Below are 27,009 nucleotides of genomic sequence, written 5' to 3' on the forward strand. Positions count from 1 at the left end.
GCGGTTGCGACGGTCGTTGGCTGTGGCACCACCTACTGCTGGCCTCCTGCCTTGCGTCCCGGCCTCCCACCAGTCCCACCATTCCCAGTGGGCCCCAGCAGCAGGGAGGCAGCTCCAGGGATAGAACTTCCTGTGATTGTGAATGGTGGGCCTGGAGGAGCGAAAGCCCCAGGCAAACATTTATGTACATGTTGCCCTTGCACATAAATCTTTGTGAAAAGTTTGCCTTCGTCCGAGGAGCTCGGGGCAGCATACAGTTCTCCACGCACATTTTATCATCGCGCAACAACCCCGTGAGGTGTGTCAACCTAGGAAGCTGGGGCATGGAGAGGGAGACTGGCCCAAGGTCACCCTGCGGGGTTTGCGGCTGAGAGGAAACTTGAACCGTTGAGCACCTCACGCCCAGTTCTGCAAGAATACATATAATTAGCCCCATGCCTGCATACAGACATAAGAAACTGTTGCTGTTGGACTACAACTCCCATCATCCCTGGTCACTGGAGATGCTGACAGGGGATGATGGGCTTTGTAGTTCGACAAACTACCGGCAAAAGGCTACACTCCTGGGTTACCCCCTGCCCCATAATGAGTCACAGCAGAAGCAGTACCGCCTTGCAAGTGTCAGTCCCCACGTGCAATTTTGGGCTAAAGTTAGATAGATCCCTGGTCTGAAAAGAGTCGAGAACCTAAAGTAGAGGCTTTCCCAGCCGTCATCTGAGTTAAAATATTGTTTTGATGGGAGATGCCAGGGAACCCTGAATCTTCCGCCAGTGATTCATGTGCTCAGTTATTGAGCTGTGGTGCTCTAACCATCACTGTGCTGTGGGGCTGCCTAGGTAAGAGCATAAGATGAGCCCAGCTGGATCCGAACGCAGGTCCATCTGTTCGAGCATCCTGTTTTCATAAGAGCCAACCAGATGCATATCAGCAGCTTGTAAGCGGGGCTTAAGCTCAACAGCGCTCTCTCCTCACCTGCAATTCCGAGCAACCAGTAGCACCTAACCATTATGGCAGGCAGATTTATCGTCCATGAATTTGTCTAAACCCCTTAAAGCCATTCAACGCTGCGGCCATCACTATGCCTTGTGGCAGCGAGTTCCACAGCTCAAATACATGCAGTCTGAAAACTGCTAAGCTCCCTGTGCGATTTGTCTCACGCCAAGGTTGTGATTTTGCACAACCACTTCTAAAGGGGGGGATGAACAGCTATGGGTTCTTGAGGCAGAAGCACCCATACAATCAGCTCACCAGTTTTCCTTCCAGAGGGAAAACAAGCTAGACTTATGGCTAGCACAAAAACAAAAAACGGAACGACGATTCGTTATTATCAAATTTTTCCAGAATCCTCTCCTTGGGCCACACTGAAGCAAACCCGGGAGGAAAGTCCTTCGTTTCTCAACATACAGCCCATGGAAATTCTCACCCGATTCTCAAAGCCGCATGTAGGCAAGAGAAATCCCGGAAGATTTCAACGCCTAAATTTCGAACTTAAGTTTTAATATTCAGCTGGTAGTTGAAGTCTAGTGGAAATACTTGAGGTGGGGGGGGGGGAAAGAGTGGAGTGTTGTCTTCAAAATTCAAACAAGAAATGCCTTTACAGCACCCATTCTCAGGATGTAACCATTCTCAGAAGGATGGATGAAGTATTTAATGGTATAGCCACCAGCATCCAGATGAAATTCTCAGATCTCAGGATTTGCAGAATTAAGACACACTTTTTGAATTTGCTGGAAGTACTCAACCAGGCACACTCACTACTGCAAACTCACATTCTTAGACACTCACGAAAACACAGGCAGGGCTCTGTGCGGATTGGACACAATCCTAGCCCCTTCGTGCAACGCATTTTTGAGAGCCGCGTCCAATCCTCACAAGCCCCATTTAGGAAGTGTGCTTATTTGCATATGCTGTTTGTTACGCGCGTGCAAATCTCTCTCCGAACACACGACTCACCAACGGGCGCGCACAAAGCCCCAATTTTGCACAGAGACCCCAGCACAAATACACGCGCCCGTGTATATTTGCAAACACCGCAGCCCATTCCCAATTCCAGCCACTGTCTTGCGAGCCGCTAGCGTCAGGATTAAGAACTGGGAGAGACCAGGGTTCAAATCCACAAAGCTCACGACTGAGTGACCCTGGGCCGGTCAGCCTAGCCTACCTCGCCGGGTTGTTGTGGAAATTAAAATGAGGAGGGAGGGGGAGAACTAGGTATGGCAGCTTGAGCTCCTTGGGAGGAAAAGGTGGGCGATAAAGGCAGCATTCTACCATTTGCCTGCATTGCAAATGTGCAAAAAATTTTAAAAAATCACAAACCACCAGGTACATTGAAAGCACACTTGGCTGCTTGGATTTCATTCCCTGCCCCCAGGATAGATTAGGTGGTAGATCATAAAACTCTTAATCTCAGGTTTGTGGGTTCGAGCAGGGGGTTTGGACTAGATGTCCTTCAAAGTTCCTTCCATGGGTGCAAACTCCCTGTCTTGTTTCCCCATGCCCAGATGGCCAGAGCCCAATCACCGGCAAACACAATACCTTCTTAGCCGCCCCAAACCCTCCAATGTGGAATCGCTGGCGTTGGGCCTTACCTGAGACCAGTGCAAGATGGGTGGGGTTGTAAGCTGGGTGCTTGGCCAGGACCCTGGTTATAAACCCCCGCTCCCCCCGCTCCCTCCCACCGGCCGGCCTCATATGGGCACACGGACCCATTCCTCTCTCTCCTTCCCCCCCCCAACCACTTCCCTCCCCAACACCCCAATCCTATCGTGCTTCCCCTGGAACAATTGGAACAAGTCGTCATTGTTGTGGTATGAAGAATAAGAACAGGTTCAGGGAGGGGGGGGGCGGTGGACATCAAAATATCTTGGAACAACAGGGTTGAGATTCCAGTGGGGGGAGAGGAGGGGGGTCTCAGGGGAGATGAGAGAAAGAAGCTGCACATACTTTTGGCAACGTAGGAATATTCCACTGCCCTCCCCAATGCTCTGTTTCCACATGCAATCTCTTGCACACCCTCACCCATAGTTTATTGAAACCCCCCCCCAAAAAAACCCAACCCTTAGCCATAGTTTACTGTTACCCCACCTGGCAGAAACGTAACGGGAAGAATCCAGAGAAAGGAAAATGTTGCGTTGAGGCATCGCGTTATTAAGTGGCGTTGATTTCGCTGCAACCCAAGCTCCGAGATGCAACTCAGAGGGTTTGGGGATGGTTTTGAACATGGGTAGGCAAACTAAGGTCCGGGGGCCGGATCTGGCCCAATCGCGTTTTAAATCCGGCCCGCAGACGTGTTTTTACATGAGTAGAATGTGTGTTTTTATTTAAAGTGCATCTCTGAGTTATTTGTGGGGCATAGAAATTCGTTCGCTTTCCCCCCCCAAAATATATATTCCGGCCCCCCACTAGGTCTGAGGGACAGTGGACCGGCCCCCTACTGAAGAAGTTTGCTGACCCCTGGTTTTGAAGGTGTAACTGAATTATGTCCAGAGCCCTGAGTTGCTTAGGGAGGCTCAGCAACCCCACTTGAAAGTTGTCACCATCCTCCATTCTTCCCTTAATCTGGTAAACGGAATTAGGCAACGTGAAGCCGATTACGGGAGCCTCGGGTGAAGCTTTCCTTTGCCTTCTCCTGAGGTCTTTTGCTTCCCCCCAGGCAACCAAGACACACCTTTCGTAAGCACAAACCATTTTCAGACCGAGGGCCTCGGGAAACAACTTTAGATATTCCCACATTGTGCTTTCACTGCCTGAATTATCACAGGAGGAGGCGTCCATTTCGATATGAAGTCTGTCCATTTCTCCCCTGGCCACTTTCCCTGTGAGGACTCGTTCCATGGAAAATATCATAAGAGGGTTTCTATTGAGAGAGGGATATATATTTCCCCATTTTAAAAATTATTATTTGAAAGCTGTTGCAGAGGGACATGATTTGGTTGAAAGAAGGGCCGCTCCTGAAAGATTAAGCAGTGCTTGAAACTTCCACCCACTCAGGAGTGGGAAAAACACAGGCGTGATAGAGGCTAAAAGCAGCTTCCAGGTAGTGGGATTTGGGGTGGGGGGAAAGAGGCAGAGAAGGTTGAACGCTGCCCTAGCTCAGTGATAAGAGCATTCGCTCGGCATGCAGAAGGTCCCGAATTCAAATCCTGATATCTCCAGGGAAGAATGGCAGAGATCCCTGCTTGGAACCCTGGACAGCTGCTGCCAGCCAGTGTAAGCAATGCTGAGCTAGCCACAAAATGGAACTATACATCCCAGATGCCTGTGGAAAACTCGCAAGCAGGATTCAGGCACAAGAGATTTCTCCCCTCCTGTAGTTTCCAGCAGGAAAAACGTTATTTCCTCCAACTGTGAAGGCAGCAGCAGATCTGATAGCACATCTCACATGTAGCAGCTGTCTTGCTCTCACTTTCACGGGGAACGGCACCGCTAGTCCCATTTTACAGCTGGAGAACTGAGGCCGAAAGAAACAACTTGTGCAATGCCACACATTCGGTCCGCAGCAGAGGGTTGTTTACCTGCATGGACAAACTCGCCTTTTCCTCTTCTTTCACTCAGGTGGAGAAAGTTTATGTATACGAGACTCATATAGTCAAGCTGACAGCCAAGCCACGTTCTGGTTGTCTTTCGATTCATAGTTCGATTGCCCCGAGGCAAAAACACGAACCCGTTTAAACTTATGTAAGTTAAGAGGGTGATCTCTCAAACGGTACAAAATCCCTCAGAGCAGTACATAGGCAAACCCCAGCTAAGTAATATGTGGAGGGCTGCACTTGGCAGCCATTTTTTTAATACTAAAAAGGAGGCTTTTCATTTGAGGGGAGAGAGTTAATAGGAAGCAAAATCCAGATGTCTTCTCCCAGCAAGTAAGTCTTAACCAAGTCTTTTCATTTTTTTCTTTTTAGAGAAATCCACTGACTCTCTGGAAGGTCTTGAAAATCATTGCAAAAACTATCTAGAGCTGCACTGTAATGACATAAAAACAGTAATAACAGAACTGGCATTCTTCTCCATCCTCCCACCCACCCACCCAACCCGTTTTTTTGCAAAATGCAACAAGATTTAGATTTCAGAATTTGGATCCAGAATTTGCAGGGTTGTGAGGAAAGCATGGGATCTATGCTAAGCCCAAACTTCCCTGGGCTTAGCTGCAGAGCCAATTTCAAACCACCGGGGCTCCGTTCTGGAAAGGCAAGGCGAGTGTACCTCTGAGCATGCACAGAGTGGCTTTCCTTTGCCATTTTGCCACCACGCATAAGAGCCATAGCTGTCAACTTTTCCCTTTTCTTGCGAGGAATCCTATTCGGAATAAGGGAATTTCCCTTAAAAAAGGGGGGGAAACGTTGACAGCTATGATAAGAGCTTCCGAGCCTGGGTTTTCTGTCCCCCCCCCTTTCTTGGTTTTAAAACGTGAGAAGTTTGAAAACACAAAAAACTGCTTTTTATTACAACCCCCCCCCCCCAAAGGCCTAGGCCTTTTAGCCCATCTCGGAGCTTGAATCTTGGTTTTTCCATAGCCTAGCCGAGGGGACGGCTGGGACCCTGGACTCCTTTGTCCCCAGGCCGGGAGGCAGGACTCTTGGGTTCTATTCCCGTCTCCCCGATGCGAGGCTATAATAAGGAGCCTTTGTGGCGAGGTTGCTATATAAGGGCCGCCAGAGGAGCCGGCCGCGAAGGTCACGCTGCCTCAATGCCATTCCTGCCTTTTGTTCTGGGCCAAGGGGGGGCCATCGGCGGACGTCACCCGCCGGATCGAGTGACGGCCTGGCGGGACCGGCGGCAAGCCGAGAGGGGAGGCAAGGGCCTGACATTTGGGGAGGGAATGCCGTGAGGTGGGGGGGGGGCAGGCCGTGTCCTGGAAGGCAGAAAGGAGGCCAAAAGCCAGGAGGGCGGAAAATGCCCACAGACAACGCCAAAGGGAGGCCTGCATGGAGTTAATGGCCGGAAGGTGGCAGCTCCTGGCACGGTGCCGCCCTGTTTGCTGGCGCTGTGCCCTGCCCCGGATTATGAATTGGCTCCGGCCTCCCCCTCGCACCTGCTCCCTTCTTTGTCTCTCGCCTGGGACCCCCCACCCTCTGCTCCCATGTGTCCATTGTCTGTCCAAATGCGCGGCACAAATATAGCCTTTCCAAAGTGCTCTCTTTTTCCACAGCGCCCTGGCCACCTCAGCAGAAGCGGGAGGGATAAACGCCGGACGCCTCTGAAGAACTGGCCCTGCTTCTTAGTCTTCCGTTTCTGGAAATTGTGTTTTTGCGTTGAGTTGCCTTTCCTCCTCTAACCACTACACCCGGCTACCCTCTCGCCCTGGCTCCTAACCGGGAAGAGGGCTCCATCTCCGTGCGCCCTGAACACCAGCGACGCATGAGCATCGCTCTGCTGACCATAAAGACGCAATTAGGAGTCGTTCGGGGCCTAGCAATTCAGTTGCCACGACAGGCAGGAATACAGTGGTACCTCGGGTTAAGTACTTAATTTGTTCCGGAGGTCCGTTCTTAACCTGAAACTGTTCTTAACCTGACGCACCACTTTAGCTAATGGGGCCTCCTGCCGCTGCCCTGCCAACGGAGCACGATTTCTGTTCTCACGCTGAAGCAAAGTTCTTAACCTGAAGCACTATTTCGAGGTTAGCGGAGTCTGTAACCTGAAGTGTATGTAACCTGAAGCATCTGTAACCTGAGTTACCACTGTATGTCATTGTCAAGTGACCCACGGAGGGCAGGAGAACTTGAGAAGCACAGCCCTGAACCGCAAAAATTATCTCAGGAATTCGCATCGCCATCCCAAGCTGAGCTAAAAAAGCAGACATCTCTGCAAGCTTGCTCTAACCACAAGGCCTGCTGCCCAATCTTTCGCCTCCTGAACCTGCTCTTCAGGCTTTGCTGGTTCCGTCAGAGAGGAGAGAGGAAAGGTCCCAGGAGTCCTGGCTCTGGACCCCCGTCCTTTACCCTGAGGCACCCCAATTTTCTTCCGACAGACCCCTGAAGTCCTAGCCTTCAGCGCTCCTCGCACACCCTGCTCAGACCACTAGGCCTCACGCGGCCCCCATTTTGAAATCTGAGCGCAGGACTCGGCGGTCTGTAACACACGCTCACACTTCCGACAAGCCAATTTTCCCAGCTTCCCCCCAAATGAGCCATTTCTCTCCCCTGCCTGATGGGCACTGATGACTTTTTGGAGCCAGAATTCCAGCTGCGAGGATAATAGGAAAGGTTGTTCCAGGAGCCCAGCTGGGAATGTAATTGGCACGAAAGCCATGCAAAAAAAACCCACACCAAACAGAAGCAGCTTAAGGGAGTCCCCAGCTAACAGGAGGGATGGGGGAAAGGGGGGCAGCCCTGGCAAGATGCCCCCCATTGCCTTCGAAAACAATAGGCAGGTGAAAGAAAGGCCAAACGTGGGCTGGAGAGACGACAATGGGATTCCTGGCACACCCTGGCGCTATGCGCCTGGCTATTGTTCCTGCAGTCCTGGCAAGATGCCCCCCTCCGCCTTCGAAAACAATAGGCAGGTGAAACAAAGGCCAAACGTGGGCTGGAGAGACGACAATGGGATTCCTGGCGCGCCCTGGCACTATGCGCCTGGCTATTGTTCCCGAGCCAGGATAGAGCAGAGGCATCGACAGGACAGGAAAAGATTGAGAGGTCAGCGGGAGGGAGCGTTGCACCACCACACAACTGTGCCACCCGCGCGGCATGGCGGGCAAGGCAAGGCCAGCACTCGGGGCATGTGTGGATGTCAACAGAGCCAGCACAGACCACCGCTAAAATGCACCTTGGTTACGTTCGCGGGCAAGAAGCAACTTAGGCACCTGCCAATGAATCCGCCTGCAAAGCGAAACAGGAAGGGGCTCGTAAGGTTTATGCACATCGTAGGAACATAAGAGGCGCTGGCTGGATCAAGCCAATGTCCCCTCTAGTACAGCTTCCTGTTTCCACAGTGGGCAGGCAGTTGCTTTAGTGGGAAACCTGCAAGCAGGATTCGAACGCAAGAGCAGCAACTGGCGTTGCTTTCTGCTCAAAAATGTCCCAAAGTGATTTGCAACTAAAGTTTTTTTTTTAACCGTGAAATAAAAATCATTTAAAAGTTATTGCATGCAGATTTATCCGTAGTAGAGCATATCCCTGGAGCTGCCCAACTAAAAAAAAAAACTTTGCCTGGTGGCAAAACAATGGCAAGGTTGGCACCAGGCGGGTCTCCTTGGGGAGACAATCCCTTAAGAAAGGTGCCACTAGGAAGAAAGCCAGTTTGGTGGAGAGTTTGAAGACTGGCAGCTCAGTGGGGAAGAGGTGCTGGTTGCCACCCTCCAGACCTCTCCTAGAGGGGCACGGAGAGGAGGGCCTCATGGGACAATCTCAGGGTCCGGACAGGGTCGCGAGCCACCTCAGCCCATCTCCCCACCACGCAGCCTCACCATCTCCCTACCACCCAGACCACAGATCAACCCATGAAATCCAGATTCAGGTAGGTAGCTGTGTTGGTCTGATGCAGTCGAAATAGATTAAAAAATTGTCTGGTAGCACCTTAGAGAGCAACTAAGTTTGTTCTGGATATAAGCTTTTGTGTGCATGCACACTTCTTCAGATACCTGAAGAGGTGTGCATGCACATGAAAGCTTATACCCATGAAATCCAGTTGGCACCAGCTGAAAGATCTACCCAGCAGTACCTCCTGAGATGGGTAATGGCTCTGGGGGAGAACAGCTGCTTTGCCTGCAGAAGGGCCCAGCAGAAAGGACCAGGAGGGTGCTTCCCAGGGTTCTTTTGGGGAGAAGCCAGATGACTGTCTAAACTGGTATAAGGCGTAGGCAACCGTCATTCGCCTCTTTTAGCCCCGGCGTGCTTGTTTCGAAAATATCAAGCAGATAAAGCACGCCAGAGTTGCGAACAGCAGTAATGTCATCTTCTGGTTGGCCAAAGGGAAGTTATTTGCTGGGAGGGGGCCAAGTTATGGGGGAGCTCAGGGGGGAGGAAAGAATGGGGGGAAAGAAACGACCAGAGGGAAGGAGGAATATTGGGGGTGGCGGACGTGGTCGAGAGAGAATGAAATATTGTGAGGACCCTAAATGGGGGTGGCTGTGATACCCAAGGATAAAGGAAAAGGGCGTTTGCCTCTGCATTTTGCCCTTGCTGAGAAATACTTCAATACTTGCAGCTTCCACCCAGCTATCAGCGGTTTATTAAGGTTCTCAATCATTGACATTGCGTTGTCGTTGCATATTATAGGAGAGCTGAAACAGCGACAAGGCTAACCCTCTGTGAATGCTCTGATCCACCTCTCTCAAACTTACCTTCCACTTTGGAAACCCCTCTCCCTCTTTTAATGCACGGCCGCAATTATTATTTTTCACGTAGGAGGCTAAACCCATGAAAGCGGGAAACAGCCAAACGGAAGGTGGGGACATTTATTTATTTTTAAATCAAACCTGCTGCTGTTTTATTGGATTTGGCCTCTAAGGTTACTTCCCCCCACCCCGGATTTTAGGTTATGCTTAATACTCTTAACATTTTGCAAGGCGCTTGGAGACGTTGTATGCAGCAAGCAACTGAACAACTGACTTATTATTGATAATGATAAATCCATCGAAGAATGAGCCAAAACTTGGGGGGGGGGGTTCTAGGGCGAGGACTGGGCTCTGCTCACACACCGTACATTTAAAGGACATGTTGTTGTTGTTTAGTCCTTTAGTCGTGTCCGACTCTTTGTGACCCCATGGACCAGAGCACGCCAGGCACTCCTGTCTTCCACTGCCTCCCGCAGTTTGGTCAAACTCATGCTGGTAGCTTCGAGAACGCTGTCCCACCATCTCGTCCTCCGTCGTCCCCTTCTCCTTGGGCCCTCCATCTTTCCCAACATCAGGGTCTTTTCCAGGGAATCTTCTCTTCTCACGAGGTGGCCAAAGTCTTGGAGCCTCAGCTTCAGGATCTGTCCTTCCAGTGACCACTCAGGGCTGATTTCCTTAAGAATGGATGCGTTTGATCTTCTTGCAGTCCATGGGACTCTCAAGGGTCTCCTCCAGCACCATAATTCAAAAGCATCCATTCTTCGGCGATCAGCCTTCTTTAAAGGACATACGTAGCTTTAAATCATGGGAAGTGCATTTTGGGAGTTGTAGTTCTGTGAGGGGGAAAACTACAGTTCCCGTTATTGTATTTTTGGGGTGTGTGCTTTAAATGTAGAGTGCGCAAGCAGCCTCTGGAAAGGCGCAAGAGGGGGACATTATGAACAGCCAAGAAGAGAGAGAGGGGACTGGGGTTCTTGGCAGCAAATTTAGCATTTGAACAATAGCAATGCAGATTCCTGGAAGCAGGAGGTGAGGGGAAGGAATGCCTGGCATCCCATTCTCTCTCTCTCTCTCTCTCTCTCTCTCTCTCTGACTTTTTACTAGCTGCCATGACATCACTCGCTCGTTGCTTCAGAGGAGACTCTGCCAGAGATGGGGGTCTCCACACCCTCAGCCCTTGCCAGGCACATTCTCAGCTGGGCCTTCGGGTGGTACCTGCCCATTGTCCTCGCGGCTGCAGTCCTGGCACCGAGGAACACTTGCGCTGCCAGCTTGGCCCTAGATTTAAACATCGTGCTAAACATACAACAGACCAGAGTAATTATCCCAGAGTTTCTGAGCGCAAAAAATGGTTGTTCGCTTGCTCCAGTCAAGGGTTTCTTAATGGCGGCTGTACACGTGTCAAGAGAGTTCTGTGGGCGGTACGTTTTTCCAGACCGAGATAAAACAAAGAACGGAATAGTTGTGTTTGTTCTTGTCGGGCCTACTGCGCAGGGTGGTTGTGAAATCAAATGGGGCGCAGAAGTCACACATCACAGATGCCACCTTGTTTGATGGGCGGAATAAAAATGTTTCACCAGTAATAAATGGTGATTGAAGACTTGCAGATATATAAAATTTGGGGGTTGGAGGAACTCAGAATAGAGTTCAATTGCCTGTGCTAATGAAACAGAACAGTAATTGGCAATGGATTAAACCAGGGGTAGGCAACCTAAGGCCCAGGGGCCAGATGCGGCCCAATAGCCTTCTAAATCCAGCCTGCAGATGGTCTGGGAATCAGCATGTTTTTGCATGAATAGAATGTGTCCTTTTATTTAAAATGCATCTCTGGTTATTTATGGGGCCTGCCTGGTGTTTTTACATGAGTAGAATGTGTGCTTTTATTTAAAATGCATCTCTGGGTTATTTGTGGGGCATAGGAATTCGTTCATTCCCCCCCCCCCAAAAAAAAAATATAGTCCGGCCCCCCACAAGGTCTGAGGGACAGTGGACCGGCCCACAGCTGAAAAAGTTTGCTGACCCCTGGATTAAACCCTGCATGGCGTTCTTTGCTGTACGGTTGCAGTTGGGTGAAATGAGCTCCGGTCCATGAAAGCTCGTGCCGCAATCAGTGTCACTCCTTAAAAAGTCATTTTTATGACCTTTGCTGTCGGCGAACGATCGGCCACATCTTCACCTGACATATGCAACAAACTTTGTGACTGTACTGGTTGCGGTTCTGTATCAACAGAGGGACAGAAGGGGCTCGTCCGCCTGGGAAGGCAGCCCATCTAGGAGAAGGGAAGCTCTGGTGCTAAACCTCTGCTGCCTTCTTTGATTTACTTCAAGAAAAGGTTTAGGAGTAAACCGTACACAAATCCGCAGTGGAGTCCCTAAGATGGTTGCATGGTTCCTGGTATACCTCGTTCCAGCAACTCCTGCAGCTAAGCTGGTGCCAAACGTATTGTTCTGATTTCTTTGGACCACATCAGTGAGGCCAAGGTGGGGCAGGGGTCTTGTCGTCTTGGCAGCTCCGGACCTCCATGCACACTGCCCAGGCTTGCGCCCCGGGGAGGTCACTCCAGTGCGGCTAATGCAGCAGTTTGACTTCACCCCCAGAGGCGCACTCCATTGCCTCTCACAATACACGGATTCCAACAATCAAGGGAGAACTCAGATCTGTGGCAGTGGCGCTTTTACAAATACCACGCGACACCCGTTCTGTACGTGGAAGGAATCAGTTCTTCATTGTACTTTGGAACTCCCTGCTCATTGATGGTCTGAGCCATTTGATTTGCCACTCTGAACAGCTCTGCCAGGCAATTCGCTGAGGACACCACAGAGGCCAAGAGATAAGCTCTCTCTCCACCGCCATGTGGTGGGATCTGCCATGTACTTTCACCTCTTGCTGGTCATATTCATACTGAGACTTGCACCACAGGCATCCAGCTTGCTCCTGGAGCTTCTTAGTAAACCAAGGAACCTCCTGGACTCCCCGTGGCCAGCAGGGTATGTAGGAACATTGATGGACCTTCAACAGGAGTACCAGTCACACTAACAGGACCCCCAGCATTCAGAAATCCCTTGGATTTCATCCGTATCCAGGGACAGGCTGACCTAAGTGGGTGTCCAATCCACACAGCGAGCCAAACCTCACCACGTAGTGTCAGCACCTGCTAAAACCTAAGCAAGTCAAACCAAGCATGCAAATGCAACCGGCATTTTAACATGTAATTTTATTTTATCGCATATGTGTTTAGAACTGCTGGTTTTTTATATATATGGAATATCAGTTGTTTTCTAAGATCTGATTTTAATCAGCAATTTTGATATTAGATTGCTGCCCCCCACCAAAAAAACCCCGCTTAGAGCTACTCAGTTGGTGCCATCCACACACCTGAGAGAGAGGCGCTACCAGGTTTGGGAAAATATGCCACTCCTCGCCCAAAAAAACATGGGGGGGGGGAATCCTAAAAAGTGGGGTGGGGGAACAAAAAGAAGAGGAGGAATCAAATGGAGCAAACTGGGAAGGGACCAGGCCGGCTGGAACCCAGACCAGGAGCACTGCACACCGAAAAGCAGAGTGTCGCAGTGACGCCCCACCTGCAAAGGATCACATTCTTACCGTCCATTTCCTATAGGTTGCATCCTACTGGTTGGTTGGTTTTTACCGTAGCTCTTGAAAAAAGAAAGAAACACTCGAAACCTTATTTTGAAGACACTCACCGCCCCCCATAAAAGCAACAACTGAACAAATCCAGCCCAGCATGCTAAGAGCGACACGGATTTCCATTTTAAACAGTATTAAAATACAGCATTAAAAAAAAATAAATCCTTAGGCTAGAGTTTTGGCGGACCTCCAGAGGACTGCACGAGCCTCATGGAATTGTAGACTTGGAAGGGACCTCCAAAGCGCATCTAGCCCAACCCCCGGCAACGCACGTGCGTTCCAACCACTCCGATTCTCAACCCAAAACTCTTTTATGAATTGGAGTTGTAAATCGGAGAAGGTCCCGCTGATTGGGCTACGTGTTTTCCGCGGGGCGGGTTTCAAGCTCCAATTGGCTGCTGCGCTCAGAATCCCCGCCTCCTACTCCTCCCCTGCCCCTTTTCAATAGAATCCTGCTCGCGCCTCTTTTCGCTGCTTCGCTTCGCAACCCCCTCTCCGTGCCTCTGATTGGCCAGCGTTGCCAGAGACCTTGTCGTCTCATTGGACAAACGTTCCCCGCAGGAGGCGGCCTTTCGGGCGCTATTGGTCATTTCTATAGCAACGGGGCGTTCCTCTTTGTAAAGAGGCGGAAGTCGACGAGGCCCCTCCGCACACGGACATTCGCGGCTCCGCCTTGAACCTCGTCCTCCGCGCGATTGGCTGGAAGGGGCTCCCGCGGGGCGGAAGCCTTCCGGCCATTGGCCCGAACTCTCGCGAAGGAGGTGGAGGCTACGTTTTGATTGGTCCGCGCCCTCAAAGCAGGCGGGGTGTTCCCCCCCAGATGATTGGAGGCTCCTTCCTTTCCACGTGGGAGTAGGAGCGATGGCCATGGCGGAGAGTCAGCCTGGGCCGCCTGCCTCTCTGGACCTGGGGGTAAGAAGGGGAAAGGGCGAGGGAGGGGCGGGAAGCGAGGCAAGGGTGCCCCTGAGCATGTGCAGACGGCCTTGCTTTGATCTCTCAGTTCTTGCAGGCACGTTCCTGAATTTACACCAGCTCAGTTGCTTCATGATGCCAGCATATATATTTTTTTTCTTTTTGTCCAGCCCCATAAGATTATTGAACCCTGTTGTTTATTGTATGCGCGTTTGTTTGTTTGTTTGTTTGTTTATTAAGTTTGTATACCGGATATCTCGGGGTGGCTCACAGCATAAAAATGCAAAATGAAAACGCAAAATACGCAGTAAGAAGAAGAACAAAACAAACCATTTACCGACACCCCCACCCACAAAAAAAATACATTTAAAATGTTATTTCCTGTTTATACAACGCTCTTCTTGTCGGTCTTCATGTCGTAGCTCTTGATTTTACGGTGGTTTTATTTTTCAGGGTTGTACTCTAAGAGTAGCTTCTCTTAGTGATTTTTAATATTAAAAGAGTGGTTTACAGATGCTTTTGACTAAAGAATGCCATGCAGGGTTTAAGCCATTGCCGACTGCTGATCCCAACAAATGGGTTCTGGCTGGCTTCTAGGATGGAGGATATTAGGATATCCTGTAGGCGAGAATGAGTCCAGTTTTCTCTTCTTTTTTTCTTCTGTCCTGCCTTTTGAAAACCTTTTGGGTTCTCATTTGATTTATCTCTCCGTTATCTCTACGGAAGTAGAAATGGCATTTGTGTGTGTGTGTGAAAGAAAACACACACAAAATCCAAGTTCCTTATTTTTTCTGCTTGTATGTTTTTTTAATGAAGGATTTGAAATCCTAAGGACTATTTTGAAGGGAAAGGGGATTTTATACAGATGTGATAATAAGCTGTAAGTAACCTCTCATACCTAGAAGAACCTGCTTAAAGCTAATTTTGTTGGTTAGTAACTAAACAGCAAACGTAATTTAAAAAACCAAAACTTCTGTATTCTCGCTTTAGAAATGAGCAGTGCAACTCTGTGCGTGCTTTACTGGGGCTTGTAGAATTTCAGCTTCCTAAAATCAGGGGTGCTAAGGTGTTGTAACGTGACTTCAGAATTCAAAATATAGTTTGGTTGAATTGATATAATTAAGTATTGCTCGGTAAGTAAAACGTGTGTAAAATTGCATAGAAATCATTTAAATGATTGCCAAGCATTTGCAGCTATATATTATTTTTAGACCCATTTCAGAATGGTTTCAGAACCATTTTTTAAGGCATGGAACGTGTTGCGTTAATCTAGGCCGTGTTCGCACCACACATTTAAAGCACGATGACGTTGCTTTAAACAGCCGTTCACGGTTTTCCCTGAAATAACTCTAGGAATTGTAGGCTCTGCGAGGGGAATTGCAAGTCCCCTAACCCCTCGCAGCACCCTTAACAAACTACTGTACAGTTAGCGACTTAAAAGCATTGTGTGGATGGGGCCCTTGTCTGGATGGGGCCATGGCGTGGGTGATGGTGGCTGGATACGATTTACCAAGGGATTTTGGGGTGAGGTTCTAACAGAGAGGCCTTTTAGATGAGGAAATTGTGCGTTTTGGTGTTGGGAGCAGTGAGGCAGGGGAGAGGTTGATGGGGGAGAGAAGCCAAACCTTCTGTGCTCCAGAGATTTTGGACCAAAACCTCCATCATTCCTGGCGGCTGACTGTTCCTGGTGGGGTTTGTCTTCCATATCTGGAGGGCTTTAATAATAATAATAAAATTTATTTATATCCCGTCCTCCCCAGCCGAAGCCGGGCTCAGAGCGGCTAACAACAGTAAAATGATAAAACATTCTAAAATCATTTCATTATAAAATTAATTCCAATCAGATTAATGGCAACCAATTGGGCTAGAGTTCTATGAGGATTGCCAAAGGAGGGGGTCAGGCTGTGCCCTGGCCAAAGGCCTGGTGGAACAGCTCTGTCTTGCAGGCCCTGCGGAAAGATGTCAAGTCCCGCAGGGCTCTAGTCTCTTGGGACAGAGCGTTCCACCAGATCGGAGCCACAGCCGAAAAAGCCCTGGCTCTAGTTGAGGTTTGTTTAAAAAAAGCCCAGGCTCTTTCTGGTTCGTTAAAAGCTGTGGCAGTGCGTTCTGGGGTTGTTCACCATTTTTATGGCCAGTTTGCTTTCCCCGCTTGCTTTGGGAGGAAAGAGGTGCATATTTTGAAAATTTTCCCTCCTTTCTGTTTTCCTCCTTGCTCCAGGAGAGAGTGGAAGCAGATCTGCCGGCAGCCCTCGGCCTCTTGAAATCCCTTCAAGACCAGGTGAGGGACACCTTCTTCCTTTTCCCTTTCCCGGCAGACATCCCATCTCCCATCCCTCTTTAAGCTTCACAATCTTTCTTATTTTGCCTCTTGCTGGGGTATAGGTGGTTGCGGTGACCCATCATGTACAGAGTCTGGCGCAGAAGGTTCGGGCAGGAGCCTACCCCACCGAGAAGGTGAGTTGTTCTTGGAGGAATTTGGGGTGGGGAGCCTAATTCGCACCTGGCCCTGGCTTCTCTGTGACTGCTCCATTTCTTGGTATGGTAATGTGAAACCCCCCAAAAAGGCAGGTGCCTCTGAGCACGTGAAGAGTGCCCTTCCCGTTACTGTGCTCCAGCTTTGGGGCAGGCCTCAATCCCCAGAGCATTCAGCTAAGGCAGCCTTCCCCCAAGTTTTATAATTCTGAAGTTTGAATGATTTTATGATGCACTGCTTTGATATATACTGTATTTTTCACTCTACAAGACGCACCAGACCATAAGACACACCTAGTTTTTGGAGGAGGAAAACAAGAAAAAAAATATTCTGAATCCCAGAAGCCAGAACAGTGAGAGGGATCGCTGTTCTGGCTTCTGGGATAGCTGCGCAGCCTGCATTTGCTCCATAAGACGCACACACATTTCCCCTTACTTTTTAGGAGGGAAAAGGTGTGTCTTATAGAGCAAAAAATACGGTAAATAACAAGCTGCCTGTTTATATGGACAAACTTTTCTACTTAATTTTGTTTCAAAAACAATCATATACCACTTGATTATTATTTTTTTGCAAATACCTCAAAGCCTTTTACAGAAAGAATAAAAACGAAATTTTCAGTTTAAATAAATGTTAAAGGTGATAAAACATTCAAGAAATAACCGGAATCAATTTTAAATGGAAAGGCAGATTAAAATACGCATCAACATTCTGCATGTCTGGATAGCCTTGGCTAAAAAATGTTTTTAGCAAGTGCTGAAAACAGTACAGGAAAGGCCCCTGCCTGGAATCAGGAGGCAGGGAGTTCCAAAGGTTGGTTTCTTACATGTACGAACTGAGTATTATGGGACTCGCAACTCCCACCTGTCCCAGCCATCATGGCCTCTCATGAGGGATGATGGGAGTTGTAGTCCAAAACATCTGGGAGGGGCACCTGCATGGGAGAAGGCTGTCTTAAAGAAAACACCATTGAATTCCCAAGGTATTGGCCACTGATCTCTGACTTCAAGTCTTTCTTTCCAGTTTAAAATGTCCCATAATTTCTCTTGCTGGTGTTGGTTAAATTTATATATTTAACCAAGTCAGACCACATTGAATAATGTGTGTCTTTCCTTGATATCTCTGTGTAAATGAACTTTATGCCTTAGCTTTTCTGTCATGGCCAGAATCCGTGCCACGCCCATGCGCTTCACGAAACCATCCCTTACTCTTTCTCACTCCCAGGGCCTCAGTTTCTTGGAAGTGAAAGACCAGCTGCTCCTCCTCTACCTCCAAGACCTCTCTCACCTGATCCTGGAAAAAACTTCAGGGAACTCCCTGGCTGACAACCCGGCCTTGCTGCGCTTGGTGGAAACCAGAACGGTAGGCGGGGGGAGGAGGCCTGGAATAGGGGGAACTTTTGCAGTGATGATTCCTTACTGAATTGGTTAGTTGCTTTGTTTTGCCCGGGGCGACCCAGGGCATCTTGAAGCCAACCAGCCAGACAGATAATAAAAAAGCTCACATAGATAACATAGGAAAAAAGAAATACGTTAGAAACATCCCACCTACTTCTAAAGGCCACAGATCGTTAAAGGCCTCCGGGAAGAGGAATATAATAAAGGTGCCTGAGGAGAGTATTCCACAAATGGGGAGCCACCACAGAAAAGGCCCTTTCTCGTGTTGCCGTCCTCCAAACCTCTCATGGATGAGGCACATGACGAAGGGCCTCAGATGCTGATCGCAGGGTCTGGGTTGGTTCCTGTGAGGAGAGGTGGTCCTTGAGGCATTGTGGTGCTGAGCCAACGAAGGCCTTATCGGTCAAAACCAGCACTTTGAATTGGGCCTGGAAACTAATTGGTAGCCAGGATTGGCTTTATATCCTCAAACCGTCTTGCCCCGGTGAGCAACCTGGTTGCGGAATTCTGCACTACTTGAAGTTTCCAGGCAGAGGGCCTTCTCGGTAGTGGCACCCTCCCATTAGATGTCAAGGAAATAAACAACTATCCAACTTGTTGAAGATATAATAATAATAATAAATTTTATTTATATCCCGCCCTCCCCAGCCGAAGCCGGGCTCAGGGCAGCTAACAACAATCAAATAATCAAACAATCAAATAATCCAACATTCTAAAACATTTCATTATAAAAATTAATTAAAATCAAATTAATGGCAACCGTTAAGCAAAATTCTGTGCAGGTTGCCAGAGGAGGGAGTCAGGCTGGGCCCTGACCAAAGGCCTGGTGGAACAACTCTGTCTTGCAGGCCCTGCGGAAAGATGTCAGGTCCCGCAGGGCCCCAGTCTCTTGTGACAGAGCGTTCCACCAGATCGGAGCCGCAGCCGAGAAAGCCCTGGCTCTAGTTGAGGCCAGCCTAACCTCTCTGAGGCCTGGGACCTTCAGGATGTTTTTATTTGCAGACCGTAGGTTCCTCTGTGGGGCATACCGGGAGAGGCGGTCCCGTAGGTACGAGGGTCCTAGGCCGTATAGGGCTTTAAAGGTTAAAACCAGCACCTTAAACCTGATCCTGTACTCCACCGGGAGCCAGTGCAGCTGGTATAGTACCGGATGAATGTGATCTCGCAGATATCAGAATGTGATATCTGAAGGCAGCCCTGCTTAGGGAAGTTTTTAACGTTTGAAGTTTTATTCTGTTTTTAATGTTCTGTTGAAAGCTGCCCAGAGTGGCTAGGGAAACCCAGCTGGATGGGTAGGGTAGAAATAATAAATTATTATTATTATTATTATTATTATTATTATTATTATTATTATTATTTTTATTATTATTATTTCTGAGAGGGAGGTGGGTGGTGGTGTGGTCTAAACCACAGAGTTTAGGGCTTGCTGATCAGAAGGTTGGTGGTTCGAATCCCTGCGACGGGGTGAGCTCCCGTTGCTCGGTTCCTGCTCCTGCAAACCTAGCAGTTTGAAAGCACGTCAAAGTAGATAAAGAGGTACCGCTCCGGTGGGAAGGTAAACGGCGTTTCCATGCAATGCTGTAGTTCGCCAGAAGCGGCTTAGTCATGCTGGCCACATGACCCGGAAGCTGTACGCCGGCTCCCTCGGCCAATAAAGCGAGATGAGCGCCACAACCCCAGAGTCGTCTGCAACTGGACCTAAAGGTCGGGTCCCTTTACCTATTATTTCTGAACCATATACAGAGGCAGCCCTATGTATAACACATTGCAGTAATTTAGCCTGGAGGTTTCCAGAGCATAGACGGCAGAAGTTAGTCTATCCTTGCCCAAAGGACGGGCACAGCTGGGCCCCCAGCCAAAGCTGATGGAAGGCACTTTGACCACCTGAGCCTCAAGGGACAGCAGTGGACCCAGAAGTACCCGCAAGCTGCGTACCCATTCCTTCAGAGGGAGCGGAACCCCATCAAGAGCAGGCAATCTCCCATCCTTCCAGTCTAGTTTCCCTCTCGCTAATGGTGCCTCGATCTTACCTGCATGCGGGATACCTGTTGGTCTTTCCACCTGCATGGCCGAGTTGTAGGGTCTGCAGCGCAGTGTTAAGACCCTTGTTCTGCATGGAACATCTCTGCTTCAGTCTCCAGCACCTCCAGATTAAGGGTGACTCTTTGTATATTTGACACTCGCTGTTCCTGCTGCCGAGCTGGACGAATTGTGGGTCTGTCTCTGATCAGGCTGCAGGCTGACACCTCCCTGTCCTTGACATCTTGGCAGGTCTTGGAGAAGATGCGTCCCATTGACCAGAAGTTGAAGTACCAGGTGGACAAACTTGTGAAGGCGGCCGTCACAGGGGCCCTGGGTGAGACATGCGGACGTTTACAGCTTCAGAGTGGGGAGGAGGGAGGCAATCCTAGGGCTCTTCCCGAGAGTGCAGCCTAATTTGCAATCCCGGGACACTGTGTTCTTTCCAGGCGAAAATGACCCGCTGCGGTTCAAGCCGAATCCTGGCAACCTGATGAGCAAGGTATGACAAACGGGTGCTGGGGGCGGCTTTGGTTCAGGAGCAAGGCCTTCTGGGTTTGCCAGAGGTAGCGGTGGGCTGGGATTGGTCTGGAGTGGCGTGTCCTTGCTCATTTTAGTTACACAAAATAGAAGGGCCTGTTGTTTGGCGGGGCCTTATTGGTGGTGGCACCGTTTCTCTGGAGTTTCCTTTTCAGCGAGCGTGAGAGCTTGCCTCTCCGTTATTTTCTGACGTCAACCAAACGCAATACTTTTACCAGAAGCCTTTGTATACCATGGGACTTTACATCTGAGTAAGGTTTTTCTGTAATTTAGCAGGTTTTTTTGTTCTTAGTTTAGAATTAAGGAATTGTTAAAAAAATGCAATTTCTTCTTACATCATTACTGATTTTGATGTGTGTGTTTCTGCATCACTTTTAAATGAGCCCTTATGAAAACGTGACAAACTTCAAGATTCCCAAGTGGTTTAGGTGTGCCTCGTCTCAATTCATAGAATCATAGTTGTAGAGTTGGGAGGGACCACAAGCTTCATGTAGTCCAGCCTTCTGCAGCCTTCTGCAATGTAGGAATCTTTTGCCTACTGTGGGACTCGAACCCACCACCTTGAAATTAAGAGTCCCGTGCTCTACCGACTGAGCTTCACTTTTAAGAAACTACTTAAAAGCTTCATTATTTGTTTGGTCTTTCCTGTTCCTACATTAATTCTTGTATTTGTTGTTACTCTTCCCCTCTCTTACTCTCTGTCCCGTGAAGAAGTTTCCCACTTCCTTCAAGCTCCATTTTGTGGGGGTCTGATGTATTTTACGATCAGCCCTCCCCACCTTGGGTTCTGTATGTTCTTGAATTGCAGCCTCCCATCATCCCTGGCCATTGGCCATGCCGGCTTAGAATGAAGAGGCTTGTATCATTTTTAGATTGTGAAACACTGGGCATTGAATGATTGTATTCTGCCCTCCTTGTTACATCTGTACAGTGCCTCCCCAGCAGATGCTAGATATGCACCATATACCGTATTTTTCACTCTATAGGACACACTTTTTCCCCTCCAAAAATTAAGGGGAAATGTGTGTGCGTCCTATGGAACAAATGCAGGCTCCTTGGCTTCAGCGATAGCAATGTGAAGCCTCCGAAACGCAGAGGGAGAGCTCCCCCTGCGCTCCGGAGGCTTCGCGTTGCTTTCGCTGAAGCCGCCTAAAGCCCCCGGAGCACAGCGGGAACTCCTGCTATCCGCAAGCAGGAGTTCCCGCTGAGCTCTGAAGGCTTGCGGATAGCCGTCTGAAGCCTGGAGAGCGAGAGGGGTCGGTGCACACCAATCCCTCTTGCTCTCCAGGCTTCGCTTCACTGGAGAGGCGCTGCACAGTTTTCCCTCTACATGCATCGCCCATTCAGCGAAGCGGGAGGAGAAATGGAAGGGGCTTCGTTTCTCCTGCCGCTTCGCTGAAGGGGCGCTGAGCAGAGAGGTGGAGAATTTTCTTTCCTGTTCTCCCCCTCCTATGGCCCGGTGCGTCCTATAGAGTGAAAAATACGGTAAATAACGTCCGGGTAGACCAGGCCAAGGCTTGTGTGTTCGAGAATCCCAGCAACCAAACATTTATTTTAAAAAGGGAAGAATCCCAGCAAACAAATGTCGATGTGGCTGTTTGGGGCTTCACCTGGGCTTGAACCAATTGGGGTCCTGTCAGAAGGCATTTAATAACTAAAAAAAATCCTTGTGATTTTCTTCTCTTAATTGCAGCTCGACGACTCGGAGGAGAGCGAAGATGAAGAAGCCGCTGGTGGCGCAAAGAATTCTGGGAAGGGGGCGTCCAAAGGAGGGAGCAGGAAATACGTCCCGCCCCGCCTGGTTCCTGTACATTATGGTATGCAATTTGGGTGGCGGTAGAGGAAGGTTGGTCTGGCATTGCTAACCAGAGCTGGGACGCGGTGCTGGCAAATTTGCCCTTGCCCCACCCCAGAAGTGACTGGTAGTTGGCTGCGTCAGGCCGTGTCAGACTGTTGCATCTCTTTGCCTCAGATGAAACGGAAGCTGAGAGGGAGAAGAAGCTTCTGGAGCAGGCCAAAAAGCGAGCGCTCAGCAGCTCCATCATCCGGGAGCTGAAGGAGCAGTACTCGGATGCCCCGGAAGAGGTCCGCGAAGGGCGCTACGCTCACGCCAGCCGGCAGAGCCGAGAGGATGAGCACCGGTTAGTTTGGAGGGGTGGGGAGTCCTGGGGAAGAGAGGGGCAGAAGTCGAGGGTGTCTTGGCAAGTGGAAGGGCTGTGAGAAGCCAGGAAGAGCTCTGGGGCTGGGTGAAGCCAAAGCCCGTCTTAGTCCAGCAGCCTGTTCTCACTGTGGTCCAGAAAATGGCAGTGTTTTGTTCTCCCTTGTGAATCCAAAGAACTTATTTTGAGGCACAGCGGTGGTAGGAAAGACAGTGGTCCCTTGGTTCTCAAGCGCCTTGGTACTCAAACAACTTGGAACCCAAACACTGCAAACCTGGAAGTGTTCCGGTTTGTGAACTTTTTTCGGAAGCTGAACGTGCTCCGTTTTGAGTGCCACACTTCCATTTTGAGTGTTACGCTGACGTCTGTCTGTTTTTGCTATTTATTTTGTGTTTTTGCTTCTGTGGCTCTTTTTTGTTTCGTTTTTGTGATTGTGTGGAACCCAGTTCAGCAACTGACTGATTGATTGTGTGACTGCAGTACATTGTTTATTGCTTTCATTTTATGGATCAGTGGTCTCGTTAGATAGTAAAATCCATGTTGAATTGCTGTTTTAGGGGTTGTTTTTAAAAGTCCGGAACAGATTAATCCATTCTGCATTGCTTTCTATGGGAAAGTGTGCCTTGGTTTTGGAACGCTTTGGTTTTGTAATGGACTTCTGGAACGGATTAAGTTTGAGAACCAAGGTACCACTGTAGCCGGTTTGGACTCTTCTACATCTTGTGGTGGTGAATTCCATAGGCCATCGCCCGTGGATTCTGGTATGAAAAGACGCCACATGACGCCTAATTTTCTGCACTTCTTCTGGTTCTCTTCCCCTCCCCCCCAGTGTCTGAGGGTTGTGGGTTTTCTCAGAGCAGAGCGTGGGTGTTGCAAGGGATTCTGGGGGCTGTTTTCAGACAGAGGGTGGAGCATGCTGGGAGATCGAGCTTCCGGGCTCCACGCCAGATCTGCAAAAGCCACAGGCCCTGTTGGAAGGTTGGAGAGACTGCCTTTCGAAGTCTTGTTAGCCAGTCTAGTCCAGCCCCTGCTGAGTGCAGGGATTCTGGAGTTTGAGCCTCCGTAGCTGCTGGCTGCTTTAAGAAAAAAATCACATTTTGAAGCAGTTTTCAGAAGACATCTGAAAGTAGGCAGGGTTGATTCCTGCCAAACCCCCTAGTGGCAGGGAGTTCCAAAGGGCACTAAAGGGCAATCCCTAGTGAAGGCCGACCGGACCTCAGGGGTTCTGGGAAGTGCCAGAAGTGCCCCCTCAGAGGGTCTCTGGATATCTCTTATCAGGGGAGAGGCTTGTGCTACCCACGGCAACTAGTCCTGCCTCTGAGCTGCTCTTCCGGCCAGGAAGATGATCTCCATGTTCAAGTGAGCGGTGTGTGTGTGTGTCCATAAGAGATCTTTCTATTGGTCCACAGCGGCTGGTGGAGCAGCCACATTCAGAGGCAGCGTACCTGCTAAAGCCGGTCGCCTTGAGTTTCAGTAACAATTCTCCCTGCCTTCCCCATGGCTTCATTCTGCAGGACGAACTACGAGGAGAGCATGATGGTCCGTCTCAACGTGACCCGGAAGGAGAAGGCGCGCCGTCGACGAGTGGGGGACCTGGGCTCGCAGCTCAGCTCCCTCACACACTTCGGGGACATCACCGCGTTGACCGGGGCAGCAGCCCCATCGGGAGAGGTGAGCCGTGGGTGGGTGGGCGGCTCTTGCCTGAATCGCAGGAAGTAGAAATTTGGAAGGTATTCATGCAAGTTCCGCTTTCTGAACTCAGTGCGTTCGCTAGAAATTGTTCGTGATGCGAGTGTTTGCATAGGGAAATTTCTAGTGCGTTCCCGACTGTGGGAACTCTGGGAATTGTAGCTTGGAGAGGCGAATGGGGGCCTCCTAACAGCATCATCATCATCATCATTAGTAATAATATTTAAACCCCAGCCACTCTGGGCAGCTTCCAGCAAGATATTAAAGAATTTTTTTTTGAGGAAAAGAAACTGCAGATAGAAAATTTTTATAACACATTCCGAAACCGAGATGAAGGGAAGTCAGTCAGTGTTGTGTGTTATGTAGTTAATGTAGTTAATTTGTTGTTGTCTTATGTCAGGAGTGTGTGTATATATATATATATATATATATATATATATATATATTTCTTTATTTAGTTTTTTTTGGTGTGAATGTGTTGTGTTTGTCTTCTTTGTTTGTATGGTGTTATAAAATAAAATTTATTAAAAAATATATATATATGATAAAACATCAAACACTAAAAACTTCTCTAAACGGGGCTGCCTTCAGATGTCTTCTAAAAGTCAGGTAGTTGTTTATTTCCTTACATCTGATGGGAGGGTGTTCCACAGGGCTGGTGTCACCACCAAGAAGGCCCTCTGCCTGGTTCCCTGTAACTTTGCTTCTCGCAGGGAGGGAACTGCCAGAAGGTCCTCAGAGCTGGACCTCAGTGTCTGGACTGAACGATGGGGGTGGAGACACTCAGGGCCAAGGATGTTTAGGGGTTTCAAGGTCAGCACCAACACTTTGAATTGTCCTTAGAAACGTACTGGGAGCCAATGTAGGTCTTTCAGGACCAGTGTTATGTGGTCTCGGCGGCTACTCCCAGTTACCAGTCTAGCATCCGCATTCTGGATTAGTTGTAAATAACAAAGCAGTATCATGCTGCTTTGCGTCCCGGAGATGGAACCAGTGTCCTGTCCCGTTTGGTTGCCGGAGAGATGGCGCCATAAAATGTTCCCGCCATTCACTTTTCAAATGACATTTGGCTAGGCCTGCTTTGTGTAGGTGAGCCACAAAGCTAAGGGTCGCTTGACGGTCTGCTTAAGCAGCTAACAGCCAATTCAACAATCTCTGGCTGCGCCTCAGAAGATGCGATTTAAAATGCCGTTTGATGACAGCCTGCAGTTCCGTGTAAGGTTTTCATGTTTTCTTTCCTTGCATTCCTGCCTTTCAGGATTTGGGCCCCCAGAGGAAAAAGAAGAAAAAGGTCGGCATGAAACGAGGAAAGCAGAAAAGAGGTAAGTGCCATTGAAAGATTCTGGTTTTCTTGGCGAGGCGAAGCACACCCTCGTCCGCACAGAGGCCCTGTCAAACCCTACACTTAAAGCTCTATGATACCACTCTTGGGCAGCCAGGAATTTCCTTGAAGGATTCCTGGGAAATGTTGTTCGTCAAGCGTGCTGAGAATTATACCTTTCCCGGAACTACAGTTCCCAGTGTGCTTTAACATTCGGTCCCTCTTTCCAGGGAACTCTGGGAACTGTAGTTCTGTGGAGCAGGGGGAAGTAGGGGTTTCCCAGCAACCCTCAGCGCCCTTAAACTACAATTCCCAGGAGTCTCTGGGGGAAGCCGTAACTGTTTATAAAGTGCTGGGGGTACTGCTTTAAACGCACGCTGCTTGATGTGGCCGGATGAAAAGCAGGTTGGTAAAATTTGTACCTGGATGGTACAAAAAAAAAACTTTGGCGGAAGCTGTTTTGTAGCACCTGAACCTTCCCCCTCACCCCATGTCCCCCTTCTTGATGCCAGTTCCTCACAGAGGTCTTAGCTGCATGAGATAACCCATGTACACGTCCTGTCCTCTCCTCTATACTAACTCACTCTTTTTTTCTCTCTCTTTCTCTTTCTCGTTCTACCCCACCCCAGGTTTCCGCAAGAGGCGATAACCCCCTCACAGTACTTGGGACCGATCTCTGCAACCCCCAATATCTCGGGATTTTTCACATCCGTTAGATTTGGTAACAATAAAGCTCAAGTGCTCGTTTCTCTTTTCCCTGTCAAACAAAAAAGATATGTCGTGTTTTTCTTTCCATCTTGTGAAGGGAGGGTGGAAGAGACCCAACTGCAGGAGATTTTCATGGGGCAGAAGGATCAGAAAGAAAGCTGGGAAAGCTGGTTTGTCTCGCACAAAACAGAAGAAGAAGCAGGGAGGCAGTATGGCGCATTGGTTGACGTGTCACACCACTAGGGTCTTGGGAGAGCCAAGGTTCAGCCATGAAGCTTCACTGGGTGGGCCTTGGGGCCAGTCACTGCCTCTCAGCCCAGCCCTACCTCACAGGGTAGTTGGGATTAAATGAGGGGGGAAAGAACGATGTATACTCCTTGGAGAAAAATAGGTGGGGTATAGTAAAGGTAAAGGGACCCCTGACCCTTAGGTCCAGTCACGGATGACTCTGGGGTTGCAGTGCTCATCTCGCTTTACTGGCCAAGGGAGCCGGCGTACAGCTTCCGGGTCATGTGGCCAGCATGACTAAGCCGCTTCTGGTGAACCAGAGCAGCGCACGGAAACGCCGTTTACCTTCGCGCCGGAGTGGTACCTATTTATCTACTTGCACTTTGACGTGCTTTCTGCTAGGTGGGCAGGGACCGAGCAACGGGAGCTCACCCCGTCGCTGGGATTCGAACCGCCGACCTTCTGATCGGCAAGTCCTAGGCTCTGTGGTTTAACCCACAGCGCCACCCGCGTCCCTAGGTGGGGTATAGATGCAATAAATAAGAATAGTGTTTTTGTTTCTGCTCATATTCTAGAAACTTGGTCTGTTTTTTCCCTTTGAAAATGAAGACTAGGAACCTGGAGGGGGGGATGGTCTCCC

At 49.3% G+C, this 27,009-nt stretch overlaps 2 protein-coding genes across 3 annotated transcripts in view; one reads left to right on the forward strand and one right to left on the reverse strand.

Moving 5' to 3' along the window:
• Positions 1–2,656, reverse strand: part of LOC308462192 (myosin-7) — a 39,029-nt gene extending 36,373 nt beyond the window's left edge. For both annotated transcript variants that reach the window (XM_080979589.1, XM_080979590.1), the window contains exon 1: positions 2,589–2,656. The gene's annotated coding sequence lies outside the window, so the exon portion shown is untranslated. The remainder of the gene's footprint in view (positions 1–2,588) is intronic.
• Positions 2,657–13,695: 11,039 nt separating this feature from the next.
• Positions 13,696–26,217, forward strand: NGDN (neuroguidin). Its single transcript, XM_080979937.1, has 11 exons — positions 13,696–13,838; positions 16,057–16,116; positions 16,221–16,292; positions 17,533–17,670; positions 19,977–20,061; positions 20,174–20,226; positions 21,958–22,081; positions 22,237–22,405; positions 23,938–24,094; positions 25,371–25,434; positions 26,063–26,217. The coding sequence occupies exons 1-11, from the start codon at positions 13,788–13,790 to the stop codon at positions 26,080–26,082; spliced, it is 993 nt and encodes a 330-aa protein (XP_080836063.1). The 5' UTR covers positions 13,696–13,787; the 3' UTR covers positions 26,083–26,217.
• Positions 26,218–27,009: the final 792 nt, after the last annotated feature.

Source organism: Podarcis pityusensis (genome assembly GCF_964106645.2).
Source record: "Podarcis pityusensis genome assembly, chromosome: 13".
NCBI classification, from domain to species: Eukaryota; Metazoa; Chordata; class Lepidosauria; order Squamata; family Lacertidae; genus Podarcis; species Podarcis pityusensis.

Excerpts from the sequence above, each read along its gene's own strand:
- NGDN (XM_080979937.1), top strand. The coding sequence starts at position 13,788 with ATGGCCATGGCGGAGAGTCAGCCTGGGCCGCCTGCCTCTCTGGACCTG. Across the intron at positions 13,839-16,056 it reads CTGCCTCTCTGGACCTGGGG|GAGAGAGTGGAAGCAGATCT; the intron begins GTAAGAAGGGGA and ends TCCTTGCTCCAG. Across the intron at positions 25,435-26,062 it reads ACGAGGAAAGCAGAAAAGAG|GTTTCCGCAAGAGGCGATAA; the intron begins GTAAGTGCCATT and ends ACCCCACCCCAG.